This window comes from Hydra vulgaris, chromosome 06, assembly GCF_038396675.1.
Source record: "Hydra vulgaris chromosome 06, alternate assembly HydraT2T_AEP".
In the NCBI taxonomy this organism is placed as follows: domain Eukaryota; kingdom Metazoa; phylum Cnidaria; class Hydrozoa; order Anthoathecata; family Hydridae; genus Hydra; species Hydra vulgaris.
The window spans coordinates 25014693-25040609 of NC_088925.1; the positions used below are offsets into that span (position 1 = coordinate 25014693).

Consider the following 25917-nt stretch of genomic DNA (forward strand, 5'->3'; position numbering starts at 1 on the left):
CAAATAAGTCTAGTTTTTTAAAAAGACTTCAGGCTACTGGCTTCAAAAAGTACTTTCTTCCTGAAAAAGTAATGAAAGTGATTGTTCAGGATATTATCATGCATCACTGTGAAGCTACAGATATCATCTCGAATACACAAAACGGGTTTTTGTTTAAAAAAGCATGTTTGACTAACTTATTAGAAACCTTTGACATAATTGCCGAGGCTTTGATATTGTGCCTCAGAAGACTTGTATATAAAATTTTTGCATATGGTATTTGTAGTCAGCTTCTAATATGGATTCAAGCATAGATAAAATAAAAGGCAGCAACAGGTCAAACTAGGAACAAATAGATCAGACTAGAAAAGTGTAATTAGTGGTGACCCACAGGGATCAGTCCTTTAGTACCTTCTTTTTGTCTAGTATATTAATGACATACCAGATAGTTTGACGCAATATAAAATTATATGCTGAGTTATAAAAATTGATTAGGGTCCATTAGATGGTGATTTTTAAAAAAATCACTGGATTGCAGATTGGTGTCATTTACTGGCATCACCGATCAAAGTTACTTCCCTTCTCTTTGTGCAATGAATCAGCTAGTGGTACCCATAGTCATGCTATGCAAATAAATCAAAGTAAAGAGGCAAAATTCTTCACAAATTGTAAAGTCAGACACTAGAACTTTTTGCCAGGAAAATTATTGGTGCTCCAGATTTAAAAAAATTTCAGAAACAATATAATTGTCACATTGTTATGAAGGAAAATATTACAGCCTGAGTTAGTGCTATTAATGACAACAAGAATGTTGTGGTTTTCTTTTGTAGCTTTCTAGTCTTTGATTTTGAAAATAATATGTTATATATTAACACCTTGTATTTGGCTTGATTTGCAATTAAATCTTAGTTAAGTTTGTTAAAATGTAATATTCTGTGCAATTTAAGAAAGTCATTACTTATCTGGCTAGTAAGAAAAATACTTTTACAATATAATTTCACGTTGTATGAAGTAAAGTATTACAGCCTGAGTTAGTGTTATTTATGGCAATAAGAATATTGTGGTTTTCTTTTATAGCTTGCTTGTCTTGGATTTTGAAAATATTATATAAGTTTTTAAAAAAGTCAAGTTTTACATAAACAACTTTTGGTTCTATACAAGATGTGTGTGTGTGTGTGTGTGTGTGTGTGTGTGTGTGTGTGTGTGTGTGTGTGTGTGTGTGTGTGTGTATATATATATATATATATGTAAATATATATATGTATATATACAAGGGTTGAAATAACTTTCAGACATTGGTGCTTCTGTGTGTGCGTGTATATATATATATATATATATACACGCACACACATATATACATGCATGTATATACATACATGTATGTATATACATGTATATCAAGCCTTCAGGAAATGAGTGCAATCGCACACTTTATATGACTATGCATACAATATTTTTTTGATAAGTTTTTTGCTAAACAAACCATAAATTACATAAACAAATCATAAATTGAAAAGAGAAACGAACTTAACAAATGATAAAATAAATAAAGGATAAACTAGGGAAATAAAAGCATAAAACTAAGACATTTTTTAAATCAAAAGCGCCTGAGTTAATCGTTCAAACTTAATTAATTTAATTTAAAAGTGTTTCGATTAATAGTTTAAAGCCAATAGTTTTCCTATATTCCCATGTTGATGTAGCACTTTGGTTGATTAATTGTGTCATTTATAAGGTATGACTGTTATATTGGCATTTGTTGAGGTTGGTTGGTATCTTGGTTGATATCTTACTAGCGGACAATTTTTTTTGTTTAAATTTGCTTTGTAGACATTAGAAAATATCAAAATTTCAAATTTTTAAATAATTGAGTTTCAAATTAATTAAGCTTGGATTAAATAACTAAGAAACTTCGATTTTTTTTTTAATTCTTTGTAGTGATACACATTTAAATTGAGATAAAAACATATTAATTATAAGCTTTTATTTTTTCTGGTTTGTTTTTTATTCATTTTATTATTTGTTAAGATTTTTTTTTTTCAGTTTAGTTTTATATGACCATTGCAACCTTATATGACCATGCGTGGTCATATATATATATATATATATATATATATATATATATAGTGTATATGTATTATATATAATATATGTATATAGATATATATAAAATGTTTCAATGTCATATCTTGTTGTACGTGAATATATTTAAAATATAAAGCATAAAATAACAGCTGCGTACAAACTAAATTTATTCTTCGTAATATTTTGACCTGTTCAATATAATTTTTCTTGTACAAACTAATAATAATATAATTACAATATAAATACAATAAAATTAATTAATAAGTTTATCATGTCATACTAAAGAAATAGGAAATAGCAACAGTTAACAATTTGAAATATTAGGAAGAATAAATTTAGTTTGTATGCAGCTGTTATCTTACTAAAGAAACAGGAAATAGCAAAAAAATAAGTTAAAAAGATATGCAATATGTATAAAAAATAGTAGCTAAACAGAAAGTGTCATTTGTACATGGTTAACCTGTTTATTCATACCATATTTTAAATATTCTATAAGCATACTTTTGAAGAAGGTATGTTCAAGAAAGTTGCGACTAGTGTTAGTCGAAACATGTATTGTTTTTTATTAATAAAATGGTTTTATAAATTATAAACGTTGTCTTGTTTATGAAAACTTGCTTTATATTTTAAATATATTCTCGTACAACAAGATATGACATTGAAACATTTCATATATATATATATATATATATATATATATATATATATATATATATATATATATATATAGACACACACACTATATATACTCAAACCTTCAGTCGGTGTGTGTATTAAAGCCTCTGCAGATGGCTATTTTGTGTCATTAATGGTGTTTAATGCAAATCTAAGTACACAAAAATTAAAATAAAAAACTAACGCATGTTAATAAAGTTTTTAAATTATTCTAAATTTGTTTTTTTATTTATATTATTATAGTTATTTTATTTACATTTATGTAAAGTGTATAAAATAAAAATTTTATGCAATAAAATTGTATAATTGTTTTGTTATGTATTAATTTTTACAGACATATGCAGCATGGAATAGATAGCACAGAAGAACATAATGGACCTATCAGAAATAACAAAATATGGGTTTCCATTTACTTTCTTATGTTCGTTGTTATTTTTTCATTTTTCTTCATAAATGTTTTTGTTGGTATGATCATTCTTACATTTCAAGAATTAGCTGCAGCTGAAAGTGGTCTTGAACTTGATCGAAACACTGTTAGTAGTTTATTTTTAATTTCTGTTACTATAGAGATTTTATTGGGTTAAAATGTTATAAATTTATTTAAATTGTAGTCAAAGTTGACTTATAAGTGTGATGTTATCAGTAACATTTTGCTCTGACCCAAAATTCTAGCATATTTTGTATGTTCTTTACTGTTTGGAGAAATGTAAATTTATTATAGTTTACCAAAATGGCATTAAAAATAAAATTTAAAAACTATTTTTAAGTTTTAAAATGTATTGGGTTATTAATTGAAGATATGTTGGTTTGCAGTACAAATTACAGCATTGTACTACATTACAATATTGTGTTTTACAATATTTTAATAATGTAATACAGTATTGTATTACATTACAATGATGTCAGCATTACTGTTATTACAAGTCTATAATTTGTGTTCTACTTTTTTTTATTGTTTATTAGTTTGACTTCTCATACCAAAGTATCTCTTGGCTGCAATTTTTTTTTCACTTAGCTGGTGTATTCTTTTCTTCTTCTTCTTCTTTTTTTTTTTTTAACGCAAATATCATACCTTGAGTCTTCAGTATGACTTTTTTATAACAAATAAAAACACCCCTAGCATTATGAGACAGGAATCCATGGTGGCATAGTATAGTTCCAAATCATTTATGCTTGTGGAAAAAAAAATAATAAATAAATTTTTTTGGAACAGTTACCGTACAAAGACAAATGAAATATTTACAGAGAATAGAAACAGAAGTCAGAAATAGGGAGTACAATAGAGAAAAGCAATTCTATAAATGAAAACCCCAATCTTTCACAGAAGAGATAACATTTAATTAAATTGGTCTAAGTGATTAAAATGTGATGACATTTTGTCAAAGCTGGAATGCGCAGTGGTGTCATTTTGTCAAAGATTGAATACACAGTTTCTGCAAATGAAGTCACTGCAAGTAGAGAAAATATTAACAGAAAGATTATTAGTATGAATGAAACAACTCAAAACTAAGAGTTGAATCTTGTACAACAGAAGTTGTAAATTTTCTAAATATAAAATAAGATTAGTATGTCAAACTAAAGAAGACCAGAATGTCAGACTTTTTTATCTAATGCACAATAGAAACTCTCTGTTATTACAGTTGCAACCCTCGGAATTAGGGTCGGCAATGCCTACTTAACTGCCGACCTAAAATTGTTTGAGGTTGGCTAAAAATTGCTGACCTCGTTTCTATGTTTTATGGTAACCCTTTGTGTCAAATTATTTTTGCCAACCTGACCTCTAGCAGTTTGAGGTTGGCAATTTATTGCCGACCTCATTTTTTCTTAATTCCGAGGGTTGCAGTTAACAATTTACCAATAAAAAAGAAGAGTACCAAAATTGGTATTAAGTATCAGTTATGGGACTTCAAGATTTAAATAGGACTTAGCCATTAGCACATTAATGTGATTAACACAGAGGACTTATGAGGAGCCTTCTCGTCACATGTAACTACATTGTCAAGCCAACTCATAGTACACTTATAGCAAAAAAGTTCAAATGTCTCAACACTGATTTTGCTGATATGGAGTCAAATGATAAGAAAACCAAACATCTTTAAGCAATAACCAAACTGATTCAAATGATGTGAAATAGTAGTATGGCAACAACCAAGAACACTTACCATGCAGAGTACAGTTTGCTGTGGTTTTCTTTTAATTAACTCATTTAAATGGTCAAGGTAACTAACTACAGAGTTAGTTACCTAACTCGAGAGTTAGTTACCTTGACAATTTAAAAGATTACCTTTACCATTTGACATTTAAAAGATTACCATTGATCATTTCCATGCCTGGGTTCATCTTCTAACTTGTAGTTATTTTTATCAAAACATTTGATACTGTAGGATATGACATGCAGGCATGAGTTGCTGCACAACTAATATTTTGAACAGCATCTCTAGCAAAATACCCCATTTGGTATTCATATAACAGAAAATGCCTAATATGTTTTTTGGATTTTTCCAATTTTAAAAATATTTTACAACTTTAAATAAAAACTTAAAGTATGTATATATAGTACACATGTTTATCTATATATATATCATGTATATATAATCGTATAGTATATAAATGTAGATGTAATATATTAAATAGGGAAAAAATTTTAAAAAGTGTACAATTATTTTTGCACACACCTAATATAAGATGTTTGTTAGTTAAAGACCTTGATAATAGCAGTAATAAGACAGATTGAGTGGTTATTATTAGATTTTTAACAATTTTTAGAATTCTTAAAATTTAAAACTATGGTTTTAAATTTTAAAAATTTAAAACTGTGGAATCTTACTGTGGAAGAGTTTAAGTTAGAAATAAGTTTAGCATTTGAAACTATAGTGATTTGGAGGTTTTACATTGGATTAACCTGTTTCTTTGGGACAACAGGAAGAGGGTGGTCATTAATGTCAAAAGATAAACTAGAGGAAATGTTCTTTGTAAATAGTTTTGCATTCTCTTTGGTAAAGGTAATAGCATCAGATTTATGTATGACAGACAATATGTTAGGCTTTTGATAATAACACTGTTAAAGTTATTCCAAAAGATAAAATATGAGGTTTACAAATCTGAGAAAAATAGGCTTTAGTGTCAGAAAATACATGTCTGAATCTAGGAATACATAGGAAGTGCAATTTTTCGTGGAGAGAACAAAACATATGACAAAACTATTATAGAACTTGCCAAATAGCCAAGGACTAAAACAAAGAAAATCACAAAAAGAATCCCAGCCAGTTAGAAGTAAGAAGTGCGATGATAGGATGAATCTGATTTAGAGGAAATACGAGATAAAAGTTTTAGATCATAGCATGATCTGAACTACCTTAAGAAGAATAAAAAGAAACTGAGCTCAAGCTAAAATAAACACAAATTAAGTGGTGATGACAGTGTTTAGGGTTGACTGGAAAACAACTCATAAAGTTGACTACCTGAGTAAAAGATTAAAAAGACAAAAAATTTAAACTTTAAAGCAAGCAAGGTTAGTGGTACTAGATCCTGTTCATTCAGTTTAATAATCATTAAAGTTACTAATAGCAAAGTTGTTAACAAACAGATAGAGCAAAAGCTTAAACAACTTGATCAGGAAGTATTGAGAAAAGAAAAATGATAAAGAACAAAAATAAAGGTTATTGAGTAACTTTGTGTAAACAATAAACAAATACATAAAAATTAGTCAGAGGGCTCAATAGTAAAAAATATATTAAAACAATATAGTGGCAGTTATGGTTTTTTTCTTAAATATCTTTAGGTACTGTTTTAAATTATTAAAGAACTTGCCTGAATCATAAATAGAGCATTGTACCCCAAGTAATTACCCTAACTATTTAGTTGCCTCAGCCTTTCTAATTAACTCCAAAGTTGTAACAAAGAGCTTAAGGGCCTTAGCAATGCAAACTACAAACACTAACAAATCACTCCATGCTTCTGTTAGTACTCTGATATTTTACAGCTGTTAATGGAATCAGTCTTTCAGCGAACAACTACAAAATGCGCGAAATCTTATTACTAGCTGGCTATGAAAGAAACAACCAGCTTATTAGATAAAGAAAGAGTATGAGGTATGGTCAACAAAACTTTTGGGTTTATTTCTAAAGTTTAATCCTATGAAGCCTTTTACAAGAAGAGGTTGGACACAGTTCACATCTGCCCAAGATGAGTATATTTTGTTAAGACACCTTCTCTAGTCTTAATAACCAAAACCCCAAAGGTAAAGGGTGCAAAAGTTAATTTCTCTTTACTTTGTGGAAACAAACTCTTTTAATAAACATATGTTCTCTTTAGCAGCAATGCAACATTATAAGTTGTTTAATGATAATTATGTTCATTATGTTAATTTATTCAAATTACATTAGATGCGTACTACACTTTAATTTTTGCAAATAAGCAATGTTAATATTGCTAAAAAGTTGTTTGAGTTTTTTTTATAAAAGTTTTTAAGGCTTAACAAATTAGCTCAAGGTTGCAGTTTTACCTAGAGCGTGCTGCAACTTTTTTTTTTTTCTGCTTGTCATGCTCACATTAAGCATGCCAAAAGTACCAATTAGATATCTATTTTAATTTAAATTTTGTTTAAATATTTATTTTTATGATTATTATATTTTTTAATCAACTCATTCAGATATAATAGTAATATTATCAAAAACTTAATTATGAAGCTTAAATATAAGCTTAGATATTATGTCTAAGCTCCATACCTCAGCATCATATCTATGATGGCTTTGAGGTGTAGCTTAGTATTGAAGCCAAAAAGTATCGTATTTTCGGCAACAATCTAAATATAAATATAATCTTTTCGGCAACAATTTTATTTATTAAATATAATTGTTAAATTAATAAATATTAAAACTGGCCACTTACTGATAGGGCTAGTTTTGTTTTCAGATAATGATGTTTAGTGATGTTATAATTTCTAGTAAAGATTTTTGAATCATGAAATTCTAGTAGGTGTTGATTTAGTGAAGGAGAAAAAAATAGATGATTTACTTAAGCGAGAAGTTTTTAAAATGTTTTCATTCTTTTAAATTTTAGAAAAACAGTTTAATTTTTGCAATGACTGCAAAACCGATGGAGCGTTTTATGCCTGAAGACATCAAAAGTTTAAAGTATACTGCATGGTCTTTAATTGAGTCTCAACCCTGGGAAATGTTGATAACATCTCTAATTATAATGAACATTATCACCATGATCATCGAGGTGAATATTCATTACTTGTTTTTTATATAAACATTTTAGATTTGCACTCATGTATTATAAAAAATTTTTTTTCATTAGTATGAAGGTGAACCACTGAGTTTTAACAATTTTATGGCTTCCGTCAGTACAATATTTTCTTTTGTATTTGTTTTTGAGTTTGCAATCAAGTTTTTCGCTTTAGGCTTTGTAAGTTGTATTTATTTCTAATCATATATAATTTAAATTTTTTTTCTAACTGCAATTGTCAATAATGCAATAATTATTTTTTAATATTTATCTCAAAGAATTTTCTTGTTTATTTTTAGAACTATTTTAAAGACTTTTGGAATGTGTTTGATATGTTTATTGTATTTGGTGGACTTTTAGATTTTTGCATTAAAACATTTTTTGTATGTTTATTACTTTTCTGGTTCTTTATTATTTGTATTTTGTTTTTTTGTTTTTTGCCTTAAAAACTTACTTAAACATCAGTATTTGTTTATATTGTATTTTATCATATTGTATTATTTATTATAATGTAATTTATTTTTATATCATTTATAGCTGTGAAAGTGTGTTTTTACTTTTGATTTGTTCATTATGAATTTATATCAGTATTTACAATCTATGTTAAATATAAAGTATATTATTGATAGAATTATTGATAAATCATGTTAAAAAAAAGCAAATGTAAGAGTCTTACATTTGCTGTCTTTAATAGTAACAAAATCAAGTATACCTTATGTAAAAACCATAAAATTTAATTGAGGAAACTGATTAAATTTGATCATTTTTAAAAAAACCACAAGACAAAACTTATTAGACTGGAATGTTTTTTAATTTTTTTTTTTAAATTAAAACATATTGAATGTTTTTATTAGTGTTCTTATTTTTTCACTGTTTACATATATCGACTGAAAAATAGGTTGAACATGCAAGGAGTGCTGGTACATTGACTGAGGATTTTGATTTGGGCAGGCAAACTATTAATTAAAACATTTTTTTTTAAAGTTTTTTAACTTTTTCTTGTCTTCTAAATTTTTTTTTTTTTTAAAAACAACATTAAAAATACAATTTATGGTTAAAATTAAAAACGACTAAACAAGAGAATGTTTTTTCAAGGATAAAGTAGTTTATTATTTTTTAAAATTGCTAAGTTTTAATTTATACCAACTTTAAATGTTTATATAAATGAAAACTTAGCACACACACTCATTTAAAAAAGTATAATTTAATTCATATTTATTTTTATAGTTTTTTATTTTAATAAAGAATTTTTATTTTTTATCAAAATCATTTAAAGTTTTTCATGATGCTTTTGTTCATCAAAAGCTCAACTAAATTAATAAACATGTTTACGCAAAGGTTGATAAGACCATATAGAAAACTCAAGAAGAAAGCCATTTTGATATATATTTGCTTCAGCCAAATAGGCTGGTAGGCATTTCAGCACTTTTTAGTTCTCAGCAAAGCAAAGTAAAAAAGTGTTCATGAATTTATTTTTAAAAAGTTTTCATGTATAGAATATATTTTTAGTTAAATATTTAAAAAACTTTTTTTTTTAACTTTTTTTGCTAAATGAATTTTAATTTCAATACATGTTTTAAATTAATTTATTGAATAGAAATAGTTTATCTCTTGTTTATAATTCAAGAATGTTTTTTTTCCTCACCACTAGCCGCAGTCAAACTTTCCTACCAGCATATTTCGTTTGTTTCGTGCTTTAAGGTTAGTTAAATTGCTACGAAGAAGTCGCTCATTGAGAATTTTACTGTGGACTTTTTTAAAGTCATTTCAGGTGATAAAAAATACAATTTTTAATTGTGATTATTTTTATACTTTTATATATATATATATATATATATATATATATATATATATATATATATATATATATATATATCTTTAAAAGTCATTTTTTGTTATACGATATGTTTATAGATATATAAATTGATTTTAATAAAAAAGGCAGTATAACTATTTTTTAAATATATTTCAGATATAATGATATATTAACAATATTTCGCTGACCTATTGTGGTCAGTGTCATCAGGTAATATAAAAAAAAAAAAATGTTACAAAACAACATAAAACCAACCGCTTAAAAAACATTAAAAAGCGTAAAATATAAAAACAAATCAAATAATATAATAGTGATGTCAGTTAAATTTTTGTCAAAATTGGTCTCCAAGTTTATATATATATATATATATATATATATATATATATATATATATATATATATATATATATATATATATATATATATATATATATATATATATATGTATGTATGTATGTATGTATATATATAAATTTGAAATATGATTTTTAACCAATATAAAGTAAAAGTTAGTCAAATCAGTAAAGTAAATCTTTTTTTCTCAAAATATTTATTATTAAAAACGTTTTTTAATTTTCAAAAAATGCATTAATACAAAGTATTTTTATATTTAAATAATTAAATAAACTTTAAGCACTAGAGGCCTTTCAAAAAATCACCAGTCTTGCTTAGTTGATAGGCCAGTTCTGCAACTAGAAGTATGTCTGTTTATTCATAATCTTAAATTGTTAGTTTTACCAGTATATTTGGCCAGTTTTTTGCACGCCAAACATTCAAGGTAATAAGTTACATTTTTGCTGTTGCATGTGATGTGGCTTTTTATTTTCCAAACAGTACCATTAGATTTTTCAAACTCATCTACTTCTTGAAGGTAGAGTTAGTATATTTTACACTGAATGTCTTAGCATTGACAATCTTATTATTATTTGCTTCAACTTTTGAAGAAGTAAGTCTTCTTAGTAATTTAGGAGGTTGTTTAAAGCTAATACTGGATGAATATTAGATAAAACAATTTTGAATCTTTCATTTTGAGATACTTTGAGTAAAAAGTTAGCTTCTGAGATTAAAGGTTGACAATTGAGATTGCTATAGAATGTTGTCACTAAAGGAAATAGTTCTTTGGACTTACTTTGTGGTGCTGGTTCTTGTAATTTTGCATTATGGAATGCTTTATCTATAATTACATCAGGGTATTCACAATCTTTCAACTACGACTTTAGTTCTGTTTGACAAAATATTTCAATTTCGTAATTAGATGTAAAAACAATTATTCTTTTAGTTAAATTATAAGGAATATTCTTTTTTATGCGAATTGGATGATGATTGTTATAATTTAAGTAGTGATGAGTGTTAGTTTCTTTATAATAAATGTCTGTTTTAATTTTTTTGTACTTTTCAAGAATAATTGCTATGTCTAAGAAGTTAATTACACTGTTGGTGTTATCATTTTTAGAAAACTCTTTGCCAAAATTGGTTGTAAAACTAATTGAATCATTTAATTCAGTAAGAGAAATTTCAAAATTTCTGTTGTCAAGATGTTTTGGCCAGATTATAAAACCATCATCTAAAATAAAATTCCTTTTTATCCTCTACTTCGCGGTTAGAATAATACTGAGGTAGGATTATTGGAAAAAACTTTATAATAATAGATTAATAATAAAATTGGACACTTCATCATCTAGGTTTTTCAATGATATAATTCAATGTTTTTAAATGATTGCATTTTTTTCCTCATTTGACATGAAATGGAAGTTATCACTTCTAAATTTTTTGGGGATAAATAATGGTTCTTGTTCTAGACGATGAAGTGTCCAATTTTATTATTAATCACACTCGAGTGATCTACTTCACAAAAAGTTAATTCATTGATATCAAGAATGCAAAGATAAAGATATTTAACCCATCAATAAAAAATGGTTCAAAAAATTTTGGTTCTATTAAAATTGCTTTAGAAAAAGATAAAAAGTATTTAAATTCTAAAAAAACATTTATCCCACTACATAAATAATAATAATATTAATGCAAGCCCTATTATATCAAGTAATGATGACATCGACCGTGACCAACAAACAAAATCATTACCGTCAAAAAACTGGATAAGCCCAAATGCAAAAAATACAACCTAAGGTCATTAACCTATCTACCAAACATTTGACATCTTCTCAAATATCTCTTCTCACCAAAGGTCCAAAATTTTGCCCAGTCACAATTTTTAATTTCTTACATATCAATTCAGATATTAAAAATTTTACTAGGAAACTTATACTAAAAGAAAAATTTTATGGTACCACAAGTAACGATATTAGTATAATTAAAGATAAATCTAATTATTGTACCAAAACCACTCTGCCAGAATTAAACTAATTTCAAAAATTGTTGATAACATTACAAAACAAGAGCAGCAATTAAAGAATTACAAGAAATGAAAGACATAGTCATTAAAAAAGCTGACAAAGGTAATACTTTAGTTGTAATGGATTCAACATATGTATACATCTTTTCTCTTTCAGTAACTTCCAACTTTAATTAGTGGCTTGCAGCCTTGTTGGAAGCAAAGATGTTTAAAAAAAAAAAAAATGTCAACAAACTTGTTTATCAAGACAATCTTTTTTCTGTTAATACATATGAAATAATAAGTTCTGAATAAAATAGTTTTTAGCAACCTTATTGAATTGATAAATAAACATAAATGCCTCACGACAAATGAGATAAAACATATCACAAACTTTAAATGGAAATCTATGTAATTCCTAAAATTCACAAATGTCAAGAAATCATTAATAAGGTAAAAGAGTCTGACTCCTTCTTTATTGAAATGAAACCATATCAGCAATCATCAGCCATTGTATATAATACATAACGTTGAAACCGTTTAAAAAATACAAATTAAAATTATGGTGGAATGAGTTCTGATGTTACAAAAACAAAACAAAACAATAAACAAAACGTCAAAGATTTTAGTCCCAAGTGTTGAATAAGGAAAGTAAAAATTTCTTTGAATGCCAGCATTTTAATATTATTTCATATTTTTTATTAAGTAAATTTTCTCCTCAGTATGATAATATATGAAATTTCTTGTGGAGACAAAGATTACAAACTTTTGATGCTTGATTGTAGGGCTTACATTGTGCTATTATCTTCTGTGTAATCACAGGTTTTATATTTTTAGATTTTAGTTTCCATATTTCTTTAGATAATTCAGTGTCATTTTTTATATTTGGGTGCATTTAAAGATTTAAGATGGTTGGCATATCTTAATTCAAATGCAGTTTCACTTATACCGAAATAAACTTTATTTTTGAATTCAGGATTATGTGTTAAAAAAAATAATATATCATGCAAGAAAATCTTTAATTTAAAAAAAAAAATGATGCCTGGATAAAGAAAAGAGGCGAAATTATTGATTTGACAATAGGAGCATTTAATGGAGCTGAAATTTGCAAACTAGTTGGTATTTTTTATATTGTTTCAGCTCTCTCAACATTACGATTAAAATAATTTTAACTTGTATCATGACAACGGGCTTGCTATTTTTGAAAACAAAAGCAGCCAACAAATGAAAAAAATCAAAAAGCATTTTTACGCATATTTTTAAGAGTAACAACCTACTTATCTCCATCCCATGTACTATTAAAGTTGTCAATTATCTTGATGTAACATTAAACCTGATTAACAGTTCCAAGTCACTGTAAGTTCTGGCAATCCTGAGTTCTAAAATAAAGTTTATTTCAGTATAAATAAAAGCGCATGTAAATTAAGATAGGCGAACCACCTTAAATCTTTCAATGCGTTATACTATGAATTATACACAATGGGTGATGGTTGCCTAAAGGCATTAAATTCAGAGTTCTATCAAAAGTTGTTTTTATTAATTTTATATAAATAAATTAATATTGCTCTATTATTTAATAGTATTGAGCACTCTTAAATGCACAGGAATATTTGTATTATTATTATTATACCATAATAGTACATTATCTTTTTATGTATATACATGTGTATATATATGTGTATATATATATATATATATATATATATATATATATATATATATTTATATATATATGTATATATATATAGATATATATATATATATATATATACATATATATATGTATATATATATACATATATATATATATATATATATATACATATATATATATATATATATAGAAATATATATATATATATATATAATGCGGTAGTGGTGTAGTGGTAGAGCACTCGCTTCATAAGCAAGAGGTTCCAAGTTCGATTCCCACCACATCCCTGGTAGTACAACGCTCAACTTATTTCTCCGTGCAGCGTCCTTGTTTGTTAAGGTTCGTGTTTCGGAGTTATAGAGTTGGGAGACGGTTACAACCACAAGTAGCCTCCTCATCTGTAGTGGCCTTCTTGGCCTTGGGGGAGGTGAATCACAAAAAAAAAAATATATATATATATATCTTATACTGCTGGTTTAGGTGAGAATCTAACGCCATACTAAAATAGCATGCTTCCGGGGGACTTCAGTACATATATCGACTGACAAATAGCCTGACTTGCAGCAGAGTGCTGCTACATTGACTGAGGGTTTGGCATTAGATAGCAATCTTTTCTTTCATTATTTTTCGTTTTTTTCTGAAAATACATATTTTATATTATATAACTCATAACTTGTTACATAAATATGATATAGTAGATATACATATGTGTATACATATAAATATATATATATGTATATATATATATATATATATATATATATATATATATATATATATATATATATATATATACAGTACTGTGAATAAGATTTAGACGACATTTTTTTATAAAATCCTACAAAATAGTTATAGAATTCTGGGGTATGTTGTGCCATTCTCTTTGAAATACTTCAAAACATTCTTCAGCATTTCAGGTAGCATGTTTGACCTTCTTTCTGTCCAGGTAATCCCAAATATGCTCAATTATATTCAAAACTGGACTCTGGGGAGGCTAGGTCATCAATTCCAGTACTCCTTCCTCTGCCATTTCATTTAAACAATTTTTTGCCACTCGGGAACAATGTTTTGAGTCATTGTCCTGCTGCAGAATAAAGTTATGACCTATTCGTCACTTCTGGATGATACAGCATGGTGCCTTAGGATATCCACATAACGTTCCCCAGTGAGTTCCTATTTTGGTCAAATCACCTACTCCAGATGAAGATAAGCAGCCCCAAACTTGTAAAGAGCCTCCTCTGTGTTTAATAGTAGGGTTTAAACACTCAGGCTGATAGGCTTCTTCAATTCTTCTTCAAACATATTGGTGTCCTTTTGTTCTAAAAATTTCAAATTTGGACTCATCGGTGTACAGAACCTGGTTAAACATTTCCTGGGCCCAATCTTTGTGTTGTTTTGCATATTTAAGTCTTTTTTCTTTATTGCCACACCATAATAATGGTTTTCGAATTGCAACACACCCTCTTAATACCGATTTAAGGAGGTGTTGTCGAATAAAAGAAGAGCTGACATTTTCCCCAGTTGCTGTGTTAATGTCTTTTGCCAGCTCGGTTAATGCTTTTTTTGTATTTCTTAAAGATAGAGTTTTTAAATATTTATTGTCATCTTTTGTTAGCTTAGGAGGTCTACCACTTTTCTTTCTATCTTCAAGGGAGCCAGTTTCTCTAAACTTTTTAATAATTTCTGTAACAGCATTCTTCGAATACCCTGTTTTGGATGTAGTTGTTATGACACGTTTTAATAAATAAACAAACAAATCTCTTATGTTTTCTCATCAATTTTGTTTATTTATTCAAAATAATATATTCTTTCAACTTTTCTTGTATATTATTAAACTTAAATATACTTTAAAAAAATCACATCGGAAAAAAATTGTAAATATGTCTAGTTATACAAGTGGTCTAAAACTTATTCACAGTACTGTGAATAAGTTTTAGACCACTTGTATAACTAGACGTATTCACAATTAAGTACTATATATATATATATATATATATATATATATATATATATATATATATATATATATATATATATATATATATATATATATATATATATATATATATATTTATATATATATATATATATATATACATATATATATATATATATATATATATATATATATACATATATATATATATATATATACATATATATATATATATATATATATATATACACACACACACACACACACACACACACACACACACACACACACACACACACACACACACACTCACACAATTAAAATGAAGAAAAACAACAATTTATGGGACTTAAAGTTTCATGTATTGTAGGTAATCAGCCATAAATTACAAATTCGAAAATCAAAAAAAAATTACAAATACAATGGAATGAGTTCTGAGATCTCTAGCAACAATAGATCTATCAAACAAATATAGTAACAATAGGTCTATCAAAAGAATAACTAAAATAAATAATGGTTGTCTAATCACCAGTGTTTTAGAAAGACAACAGGAAATTATTTTTGCTTCTGCACATAGAGACTATTTTGCCCTATTTGTCAAGTAAGTTAATGAAATTATGAAATAAGATTAAATTTTTCATTTAAACAAATGACAAATTTTTGAAACCAGGTTGTATGCAAAGATAACAACTTTCCATTTAATAGATGGTACAAAATTACTTTTTTTTGAACTCTTATAATAAAACTGTGTCGTATTTATATATATTGGTGTTGAATGATTTTAAAATGGTTAAAAATACAAAATTATTAAATGCAGAAAGTAAACAATTACTCAATAAAAAAACTTTCCTCTATCATTGGAAAAAGAATTCATATTAGAACCAACCAAAAAAACTAAAATCTATATTTCAAAAAAGGAATGGAAAACACTATATTCAATGTCAAAATACAGATTTATCAGACTACATTAACTATGGTACCTATGGTGACTATATTTATCTGACTACATTAATTATGGTATCAATACTCCAAAATGCCCTCTGTTAATTAAAGAAATGTCCAGTTTTAAAAAAGATTTAATACATCTAGTTGAAATTATAAAATTTTTCAACATTAGCAATACTTTTCAAGAAAAAATGAATAAGGATATCAATTCCTTACGTTCATCTCATGAAATCTTAACTTTTGCTGAAAAAATGTCAAGTATGTACTAAGTAAACTAAGGAGGAGCATAACCATCTTACAAACATGATCACTACCATTTATAAAAGTTGACTTCTCTGTTTACTTGATCTTTAAGCTTAGCTTAAAGATCAAGTAAACAGAGAAGGTCTCTATGTGCAGATACAAAAATAAATTTTTGTTGTCCTCATCAACACTTGTGGTTAGACAACCATTATTTTTCTTGTTTTTTCTTTCATTAGATCTAACGTCGCTATAGAAATGTCAGAACTCATTCCACTGTATTTGTAATTTTTTTGAACTTTTTTTTTTTTTTTTTTTTAAATTTTTGAATTTGTATTTTATGGATGATAATTGTCTACAAAACATGAAACTTCAAGTCCTATAAATTGTTATTTTTCTTCATTTTAATTATATAATGCTCTATTTTAAAATTTAACTTATATTTCTAAAATATTGAGCACTTTTTTACGATCAAAAATTTTATATTTTAACAAAAACAATATTAAACCACTCATTTATATGTTAATATATAGATGTATGTATGTATTTAAATATATCACACATGCTCTAGAGCATAACATAAAAATGATATAAAATTAACTAGGGTTTTGATCTGTTTATTACCACACTAATTATTCAAAACAATTACATTTAGGCATTACCTTATGTTGGCATGCTTATTTTTCTATTATTTTTTGTGTATGCTATTATTGGAATGCAGGTTAATTTGTTATGTAGTAACTTATTAAATTTTTATTCAACATTTTTTATTTAAACGAGAACTTTTAAATTTTCTAAAGTTTTGCAAAGTTGATAGATTCTAAATAAAAAAGATTTGTTAAATTAATCATTTTTAAATAGCTCTTTGTAAGTATCCACTTTGATCATTTTTAAATATCCCTTTGTAATTAACCATTTTTTTAAAAGGGTTTTTTTTTTTAGGTTTTTTCTCAAATTTCAATTGATCCAAAGGACGATCCATGGGGTCAAATTAATGAAGACAACAATTTTAGATCTTACTTTAGCTCAACACAAGTTTTGTTTAGGTAAATTAAACTTAATAATTAAAATTAAAACTTTTTTAATTATTTATGAGTAAGAGTACTTGATAAAGTGTAAACAAAATGTTATTGATGATATTGTGTTAACATGAAAATGTGGGGCAAATGAACATACATTTACTGAGTGGTTTGGATGTTTAGGGTTGGGGTGGGGAAGAGGAGACACGGGGCAAAGTGAGTACAATTACTTGATTCCATGTTCATATGGTATTTTAATTGGTTAGGTATTTTTTACTACCAGTCACTTTATGAAAAGTTTAATTTTTTTTTGTTTTTTTGAAATAGCACTTGTATGTCAATTGACATATATGTTTTTATATGTCAAAAAACTTTTTAAAAATTTGTTCCTAACTACTTTTGTAGAATGAGCTAATTTTAAACAACCTTTTTTGTTTTTAGTAAGTTTAAGTTATACTATTAAATTGATATAATACAGTTGCCCTTCCAAATGTCAACAACTAAAATGATGCCTATTAGCTTTATAACATGTTTAGATGTGTTCAGAAAAATGTTCAACTAATTTATGTGATGTATTTTTTGTGAAGTTAACTAAGTTTCTGCAACTTCTCTTTGAGTTTATTAGTTTATATAACATGCACAGGTTTCGCTTTTTGTCTGTTCTTTGACTAAATGGTTTTAGCACATAATTTGGGGATAGTACGCACCATGGTAAGACATGGTATGGTTTAAGTCAATTTAAGTTGACTTAAGTCAAATTAAGTTGACTTTAGTCAACTTAATTTGTATTAGTTTAAGTAAGTTAGTATGATATATGTTTAAACATTCAGTGCCATGAAAGGAAATACATCTTTAGGTTTGCTCAACTGTTTGATGACCATTTGTAATCTTTTATTTGACACTTCAAAAAGTGTCATTGAAAAATTGTTTTTTAAGTGACAATTTTATTTTTTGCATCTTTATCTCATTTTTTATAGTCTCAGCCAATGGTATCTTTTGTATTTACTTTATGTTAGTTCTTTGTTAAATCAAATTTTAAAATTTGTATTAAATATAATTTAACAATTATCTTGCTAAATAGACAGCTTTAAAAATTGCACTAATGGAATGTACTGTATAGCACTGACGACGTTTAATGTTAAATAAAAAAAGAGTTATTTAGACACACATATATGAATGTTTGAAATTTTAACTTTTGGTAGATGATTTTTTATTAGAATTGCTACAGGAGAAAACTGGCCGAACATTATGAAAGCTTGTACAACTGGAGCAATGTGTGATTTAAACATGAAGTCTTATGATGGTTCTTCTGAACAGTGTGGGACCCCTCTTGCTTACATTTATTTTATTTCGTTTATATTTTTTTGCACCTTTTTGGTAAGTTTTTTAAGTTTTTTAAGTTTATTAATATTATGTATGTTTGTATAGCTTTTTATTGCATTATTTTTAGTATTGTAATAAAACTATTTTACCAAATGCCAAAACTATTTTACCAAATAGGGTGTTTAGAGTAAATGGTGATGTAATCATATCAGAAGTTTTAAGCTTTAAGCAGTCTTGTGAACTAATTTATCACAATACTTTAGTCTTAAAAACATGACTGGTTGGTAATAAGTTGTTTTTTTTGTATTAGTATCCATATTGATTTATGAAAAATTCTTGGTCTATAAAGAGTTGTATATAACAAGACCTAAAATATGGCACAGGTGAGAATCTAGAAGTAGAAAAACTCTGAATAAAAACCTCAAAACTCTGTTAAATATATATATGTTTTGTTTTTTTTGCAGTAAAAAAATAAAAAAAATAGGAAGGTAACTACATCTGAATTAGTTAGATAAAAAGCTTCTCACTAGAGTAAGATTTTGCATACATCTTCAGTGGAAACACACTGATAAACTGATAAAAATTTAAATAATGTTGCTGCATTTCTAAATTCTAAGAAGTCTACTACTATGGCTTCTTCAAAAGTTCTGTTTGAGCTGAATTGTTTTGTTTGAGCTGAATTGTTTAAAATTTGACTTTAGTTTTTCGCTTGTAGTTATTGATTAACCTGAATTTAAATCATAAATTCAAGATTTAAAAACTAAGCTTTTGTTCTTATTCAACAGCACCTGACATACAAAGTTGTACAACCAACCAGTTTTTATGTTGGGAAAAGAAAAGAGTTGTGAGCTACTAGAAACTAAAGAAAAGAGTTGGGAACTACTAAAAAGTGAAGAAGAGAATTGGAACAACTAGAAAGTAGAAAAGAGAGTTGGAACAACCAGAAAGTAAAAAAAAAGATTAAGAACAAGGAAAAGGAAAAGAAGACTTAAGAAACTGTATATTATATGATTCAGGAAAGCATAAAGAAAAAAAAAAGTTAAGAACAAGTTGAGGAAAAGTCCCAAATAAATAAAAATTATTTGAACATAAAGGAACAGTTAAAATGATTTGTCTTTATTGGATGGCACATCATTTTACAGGAGACTGATAGGTGTATATTTTTTTAGATTTTTATAAGTTTGGTAGAACAAAAGATTATAGCTTGCTTGAGGAACAACTAAAGTAGGTATTTGTAAGAAAGAGAGATGCAACTCTACAATAATGTGACATAGACTAAGGTTTGGCTACTAGACCAGGTTCAACTGCATTTACAATGCATTTTTGATCTTGTCTAAAGGAGAAAAAACATCATTAGAAAAAGTAGCTCAAATATAGTATCTTTACTTTTATAGTATCTATACTTCGTACAAATGCAGAAAAGAGATTTACAGAGGTAGAGAGCGGAGTTACAAGTAAGAAAATGACAAAAATGATCAAGAGCAACATCTTTAGCAAATAATAATGTTACCAATTGATTGGACAGTTTCCATTGGAGATTTGTAGTGAATAATAGTCTGAAAAGATGTAAAGTAGAGAATTTATTGAGAGTGTTACCACTCATCAAAATTAAAACATCAATAATCTTATGAGAATCATTAGCAGTAAACAGCTTTGTTTTACAGAGGAGAGATCTCATCTTTTGCTTAGAACAAACAGGATCTGTTTGTTCTAAGCAATTAATTATTGATGAATTTTTGAGATGCATATCTGTTTAGTGCACCAGTATACAACACATAGGTGGTTATGCTCTGAACTTTTCTCACACCAAATAAAGCATACCTGACTTAATTGAGATAACTGTGCTCCTGTAAGCCTTTATAAAGTTAAAAAAATTGTAAAGTGAAAAACAATAACTCCCCCACCAAAAAAATAAAAAATAAACATTTTTTATTTTTTTGGTGGGGGAGAGGGAGGGAATTTGTTTCACCCAATATGCTGGTGTTATTACACAAGAAATTTTTTTTGACTTTGAGTCATGATGAAAATATTTTGATAAAAAGTTTCTTATTACTTTGACATACAATTAGCAGAGACACTTATTAGTTAGTATTCAGAAAGATATATAAACATATCTATTAGGAGAAAGCGTTTTAGTGTATCATTTACATATAGCAACTCAATTTAAATTAAAGACTCCTACCTTGATAAATAATAGTTTATTTAAGATAATTAAATTAAATGAATTGTTTTCCTGTTTGCTAAGTGAAGTTTTTACATTTGCTTAGTTATAGTGCCAATGAAAGTATCCTAGTTTTGAAGCAAACTTAAAGATAGAAAAGGTTGATCCGCAGTTTAGCCCGCAGAATAAACACTATACAATGATATCTAAAAGCAAAATAAATCCTGAATAAATACATACCGCCATAACACAATTATTTTTTAATAAGGAAGCACTTTTCCAATGTGTTGGAAAATAAATATCTAACTGTTATTACTGCATAATCTAATCTATAAGTATAGTTTTATCAATTTAATCTTGACTAGTTAAAGATCAACATCCATAGAAGTATTAGTCTATTTTTTAGCTTTCATGCTGTGAGTTAAAACTTTGCAATGATAGATAAAATATATCATATTTTTAAAGTTACTGAATAAACATTAAAAACAATAAAAGAGGAAGTTTATGTCTTAAACTGAAAATAAATCAAAATAACTTCTGATCTATAACACATTGTCCCATTAAAACAGAAACATCAATAGAACCAAGTGAACCCTTCAATGTTTGTTTTTGAAATTTTTATATGTGGTGTATACTGATTTCAGTGTTTACTGGTTGATTAAAATTAGTTAATACTAACATCTTGGAATCCATGCTTGCAAAAGTCTACTATTCTAAATAGAAACAGTATGTCAGGAGCTAGTTAATTGGCTCAAGAAAAATAGTAAATTTTGTTTTCCATAGCGCGTTGCAACCAAGTCAACCCTGGTTGTAGAATGTCAGTAACTAACCGAATACCTAAAATAAGATCTGGTATATACAAACTATGAATAAAAGAATTATAAATGGGGGAGGGAGGCATAATATATACATTAAGAATTGTAAAAACATTGCTAATCAAGACGCTTACCTACTATCTGTAAATAAAATCTATTAATACAACTAAATAACCCATATTATTGTTTAAAATAATATATACTCTATATTGTTTAAAATAATATATTCTTTTAATGCTAATTGTCTGCCATAGGCAGACAATTAGCATTAAAGACATATACCATGGGAGTTAGTGGCATTATTAAACCACATGTAGCAAGTACAACTTCTAATAGCTGTTTCAAAAAGAATTTCTTTGATATCCAAAACTTTGTTATTTTCTAGGTGGGGCAATATTTCTTTTATCAGATAAGGCTTTTTTCTTTGCCATCCTTTTTCTGAATTTTGTCTGCCATACGCTTAATTAGCTCTATCATCGTTTCTGTGTATTTGCAAACTGGGTTTTTCTGGCATTAGTAATGGCCTATAATATTAATTTATCTTGTATATTAGTAGGCTTTTTGCAGAGCAGAGCCATTTTTTTTACTTTAGCAAGCACAGAGTTTTGAAGAAAAAAAACAAATCGTGAGATTTGAAGCTTTTTTTCTTTGAACATACCCATCAGTTCCTCTGAGTCAATGTCCTTTAGTTGATCATTAGAACTTATGTTAAACAGCCACTTGTACTGTCTGTCAATGACACTAACACGGTATTTAGACAGTCAGCTAATGTTTTACTCATTTCATCAGTTACTGGGCAAAAGCTGATTATTGAATTAAAAACAGGATCTGTAATAATATTTTCAAAAAATTAGTTTTTTGTTTAATTAGATATATATATATATATATATATATATATATATATATATATATATATATATATATATATATATATGATTCTTGCTGCTCTCAATAAGAGCATTTTGAACACCTGAATGCCAGATATGTAGTCAAGTCCCTGACCTGGCGCAATATAAAACTTTTTCATCCAAGGACCAAACAGTAGCTTTTTGAATAAAGCTAGTCACAGATTCTTGAAACAAAAAAGTTAGTAAACAATAAGCCATAATATTAGTTTCTAATAGTCCATCTGTTCCTGTTTTCATAACTATTAGTTTTAAAAACTTTATCCATAAACTTTAATATTACAAGTCTCCTTATCAATATGAGAACTGATCATGTACAAGAATGTAAACAATCATATATAAGATTCACCTGTTTCAGAGGTAAAATCTCGGAATAAACTTTCTCAGACTTCTGCATAATGCTAAGTCAAAAAACAGAAATATCTTTAATATAGCATAGTGATGAATTAAATTACTGCATGTGTGAAAAAGAATGTGTAGTCTGTTCCCTCTCTAGTGTGATAGCAGTCCTTTAAATAACATAAGGCTTGTTGTTTTAAAGGCCGCAAGGAGCATGTTAGATAAAAAGCATTTATATGCTAATTAAAAAACTTGTTTTATGTTTAAAACTCATAATTTATGTTTAAAACTCATAATTAACACAACTTTATTTAGGTAAACGAGTAGGATTAAGATTATACTTTGTAGCAAAGTTTGTTCAGCTGTAAAACAATGTTGCTGCAATGCAGTCTTTTTCAAAAAGTTTTCCTTTGGAGGTCACTAACGTTTTATATACTTATATACTTGCATGCGCTAGTCATCGTGTACAAAGGGTGAAGGTGACAGTTTTGTTTATTTAATGATTTCTGTCAAAAAAGTTTAACTTTGTGACTGTCACATGGTTTGTTGCTACTCTGTAACTCATTCTATTAGTTATGTTGCTAATAATAGTGCTTAGTACATCAGTGTATTGGCTCTACTATAACTTGGCAAGATTATCAGCTTTGTAATATTACTCTGATAATTGTAAGCTGTACCTCCAGGAATTTGATCAATAGCTACAAACATGCATACTGATTTGGTTGACAAAATTTGTGTACAAAATTTACATGAATTTTACATGAAATTTTACATCCTCCTGGGTTGTTGCATCAAATCCAAGTGTCAGTTTTTTTTGTGGAAAATGCTATATTGGTTGCAGTCTGTAAGTCGGAAATTAACCCTAGCTCATGCATCATTGGCTCTACAGTTGTACAAAGTAGAATGTAACTAAATTGGTAACCAGTGTGTTCATTTATTTTATGGAGAAGATGTAATACTAAATGCACATAACTGTGAAACATGCACCCCGAGCCATCATAACAAACATTTTTGGGTACCTCAAGAGAGTGCAAAAGTAGAGTATGAGAGTACAAATATTTTTTTAAAAATCTGGGAGATACGTAGAAAATAGATGTAGAAATTAAATGAGCATATTAGAAAAAAAAAATCATTATGTCTTCAATGTCCATCCACAACAAGAACGAATTTTTTAATAGTAGTTAATGAAATAATTAAAAACATTAGTAAATGCATTAAAAAGAAAGCATATAACAAACTTTAAACATTCTACTTTTTAAATATAACCTTAGTTGATCTAAGATTCTAAAAAATAAGATAACAAAACGCATCCTTAGGATACCTACGCCAAGCATACTGTAGTTAAAAGGTCACAGGTTTTTACTTTATAATTGATGCTGTAAAAGCCAGATTTTTTTATTTTTTATTTTTTATTTTATTGTTAGTTTACATCCTCAAAGCCGAGAAACAAATTGAGCGCGGTACTACCAGGGACGTGGTGGCAATCGAACTTGGAACCTCTTGCTTATGAAGCAAGCGCTCTTTTCAGTACTGCAGTTAAGAATTTGCTTTGGTACTCATAACTTTGAAAATATCAAATCAAATCAAATTATTTTTACTTTAAAATAAAAAGAAATATTCAAGAAACAGTATTTTTACTGATTTAAATTAATATTTTGACAATAACCTCATAAACGAATTCAAAACTCTGGTAATAAAACTTAACAAGTGTACAGCAAAAAGATTATAATTAAGATGGCATCATACAAAAGTGACAGTATTGCCAGTAGCAAAAAAAAAACACTGATTTTATGAGTTAAAACTTTATTTTAAATAAAAGATCAACAAAAGATTCAATAGTAAATTTTTACTCTTCATATGAAAAAAATGAGATTAAACTTCAAAATAATCAAAATTCATAGATGGCCATAATAAATTGTCACACGACTGTGTATATATATATATATATATATATATATATTATATATATATATATATATATATATATATATATATATATATATATATATATATATATATATATATATTAGTCATCATAAGTTTTTTTATTAATTTTTGTTTGCAAAAATTGAAAAAAATCAAAATAAGTAGTTGAAATTGTTAAACTTTTTTAACTAGATAATTTTCCTGTTAAAAATCTGAAAAATTTTGACATTATTCTAACATTTGAAAGGAATTGTGAAACAAGTTATAATTGTTTGCTTACTTTTTTTTTTATCAACAATAATCTCCATAATAGAATATTTATATCTTTATCAGAATTTTTTTATTTTAAGACTTGTATGTAAAGGTTACTTATTTGTGAACTTTCTTTCTGTTAATTTTTGTTTTACAAACATAAAATTAATAAATGTGTTAACAAAATTTGTTTAACAATTATATTTGAAAATTATTTAAATAAATTTTTATTTTTATTTTTTTACCAGATTACTTTTATAATGAAAAATTTTATTTTATTTTT

General features: G+C 26.8%; 1 protein-coding gene across 5 annotated transcripts in view; it reads left to right on the forward strand.

Moving 5' to 3' along the window:
* LOC101236982 (probable voltage-dependent N-type calcium channel subunit alpha-1B) overlaps nucleotides 1–25917 on the forward strand; it is a 115669-nt gene that overhangs the window by 82026 nt on the left and 7726 nt on the right. For 2 of the 5 annotated variants that reach the window (XM_065799677.1, XM_065799681.1), the window contains 8 exons: nucleotides 3074–3272; nucleotides 7801–7965; nucleotides 8044–8151; nucleotides 8271–8354; nucleotides 9623–9742; nucleotides 17550–17615; nucleotides 17837–17940; nucleotides 19131–19290. In XM_065799677.1, coding sequence (XP_065655749.1) covers nucleotides 3074–3272; nucleotides 7801–7965; nucleotides 8044–8151; nucleotides 8271–8354; nucleotides 9623–9742; nucleotides 17550–17615; nucleotides 17837–17940; nucleotides 19131–19290 — 1006 coding nt within the window. Of the gene's footprint in view, nucleotides 1–3073; nucleotides 3273–7800; nucleotides 7966–8043; nucleotides 8152–8270; nucleotides 8355–9622; nucleotides 9743–17549; nucleotides 17616–17836; nucleotides 17941–19130; nucleotides 19291–24880; nucleotides 25083–25917 lie in introns of those variants that run through there. The other 3 variants (XM_065799679.1, XM_065799680.1, XM_065799678.1) reach the window with 3 other exon arrangements.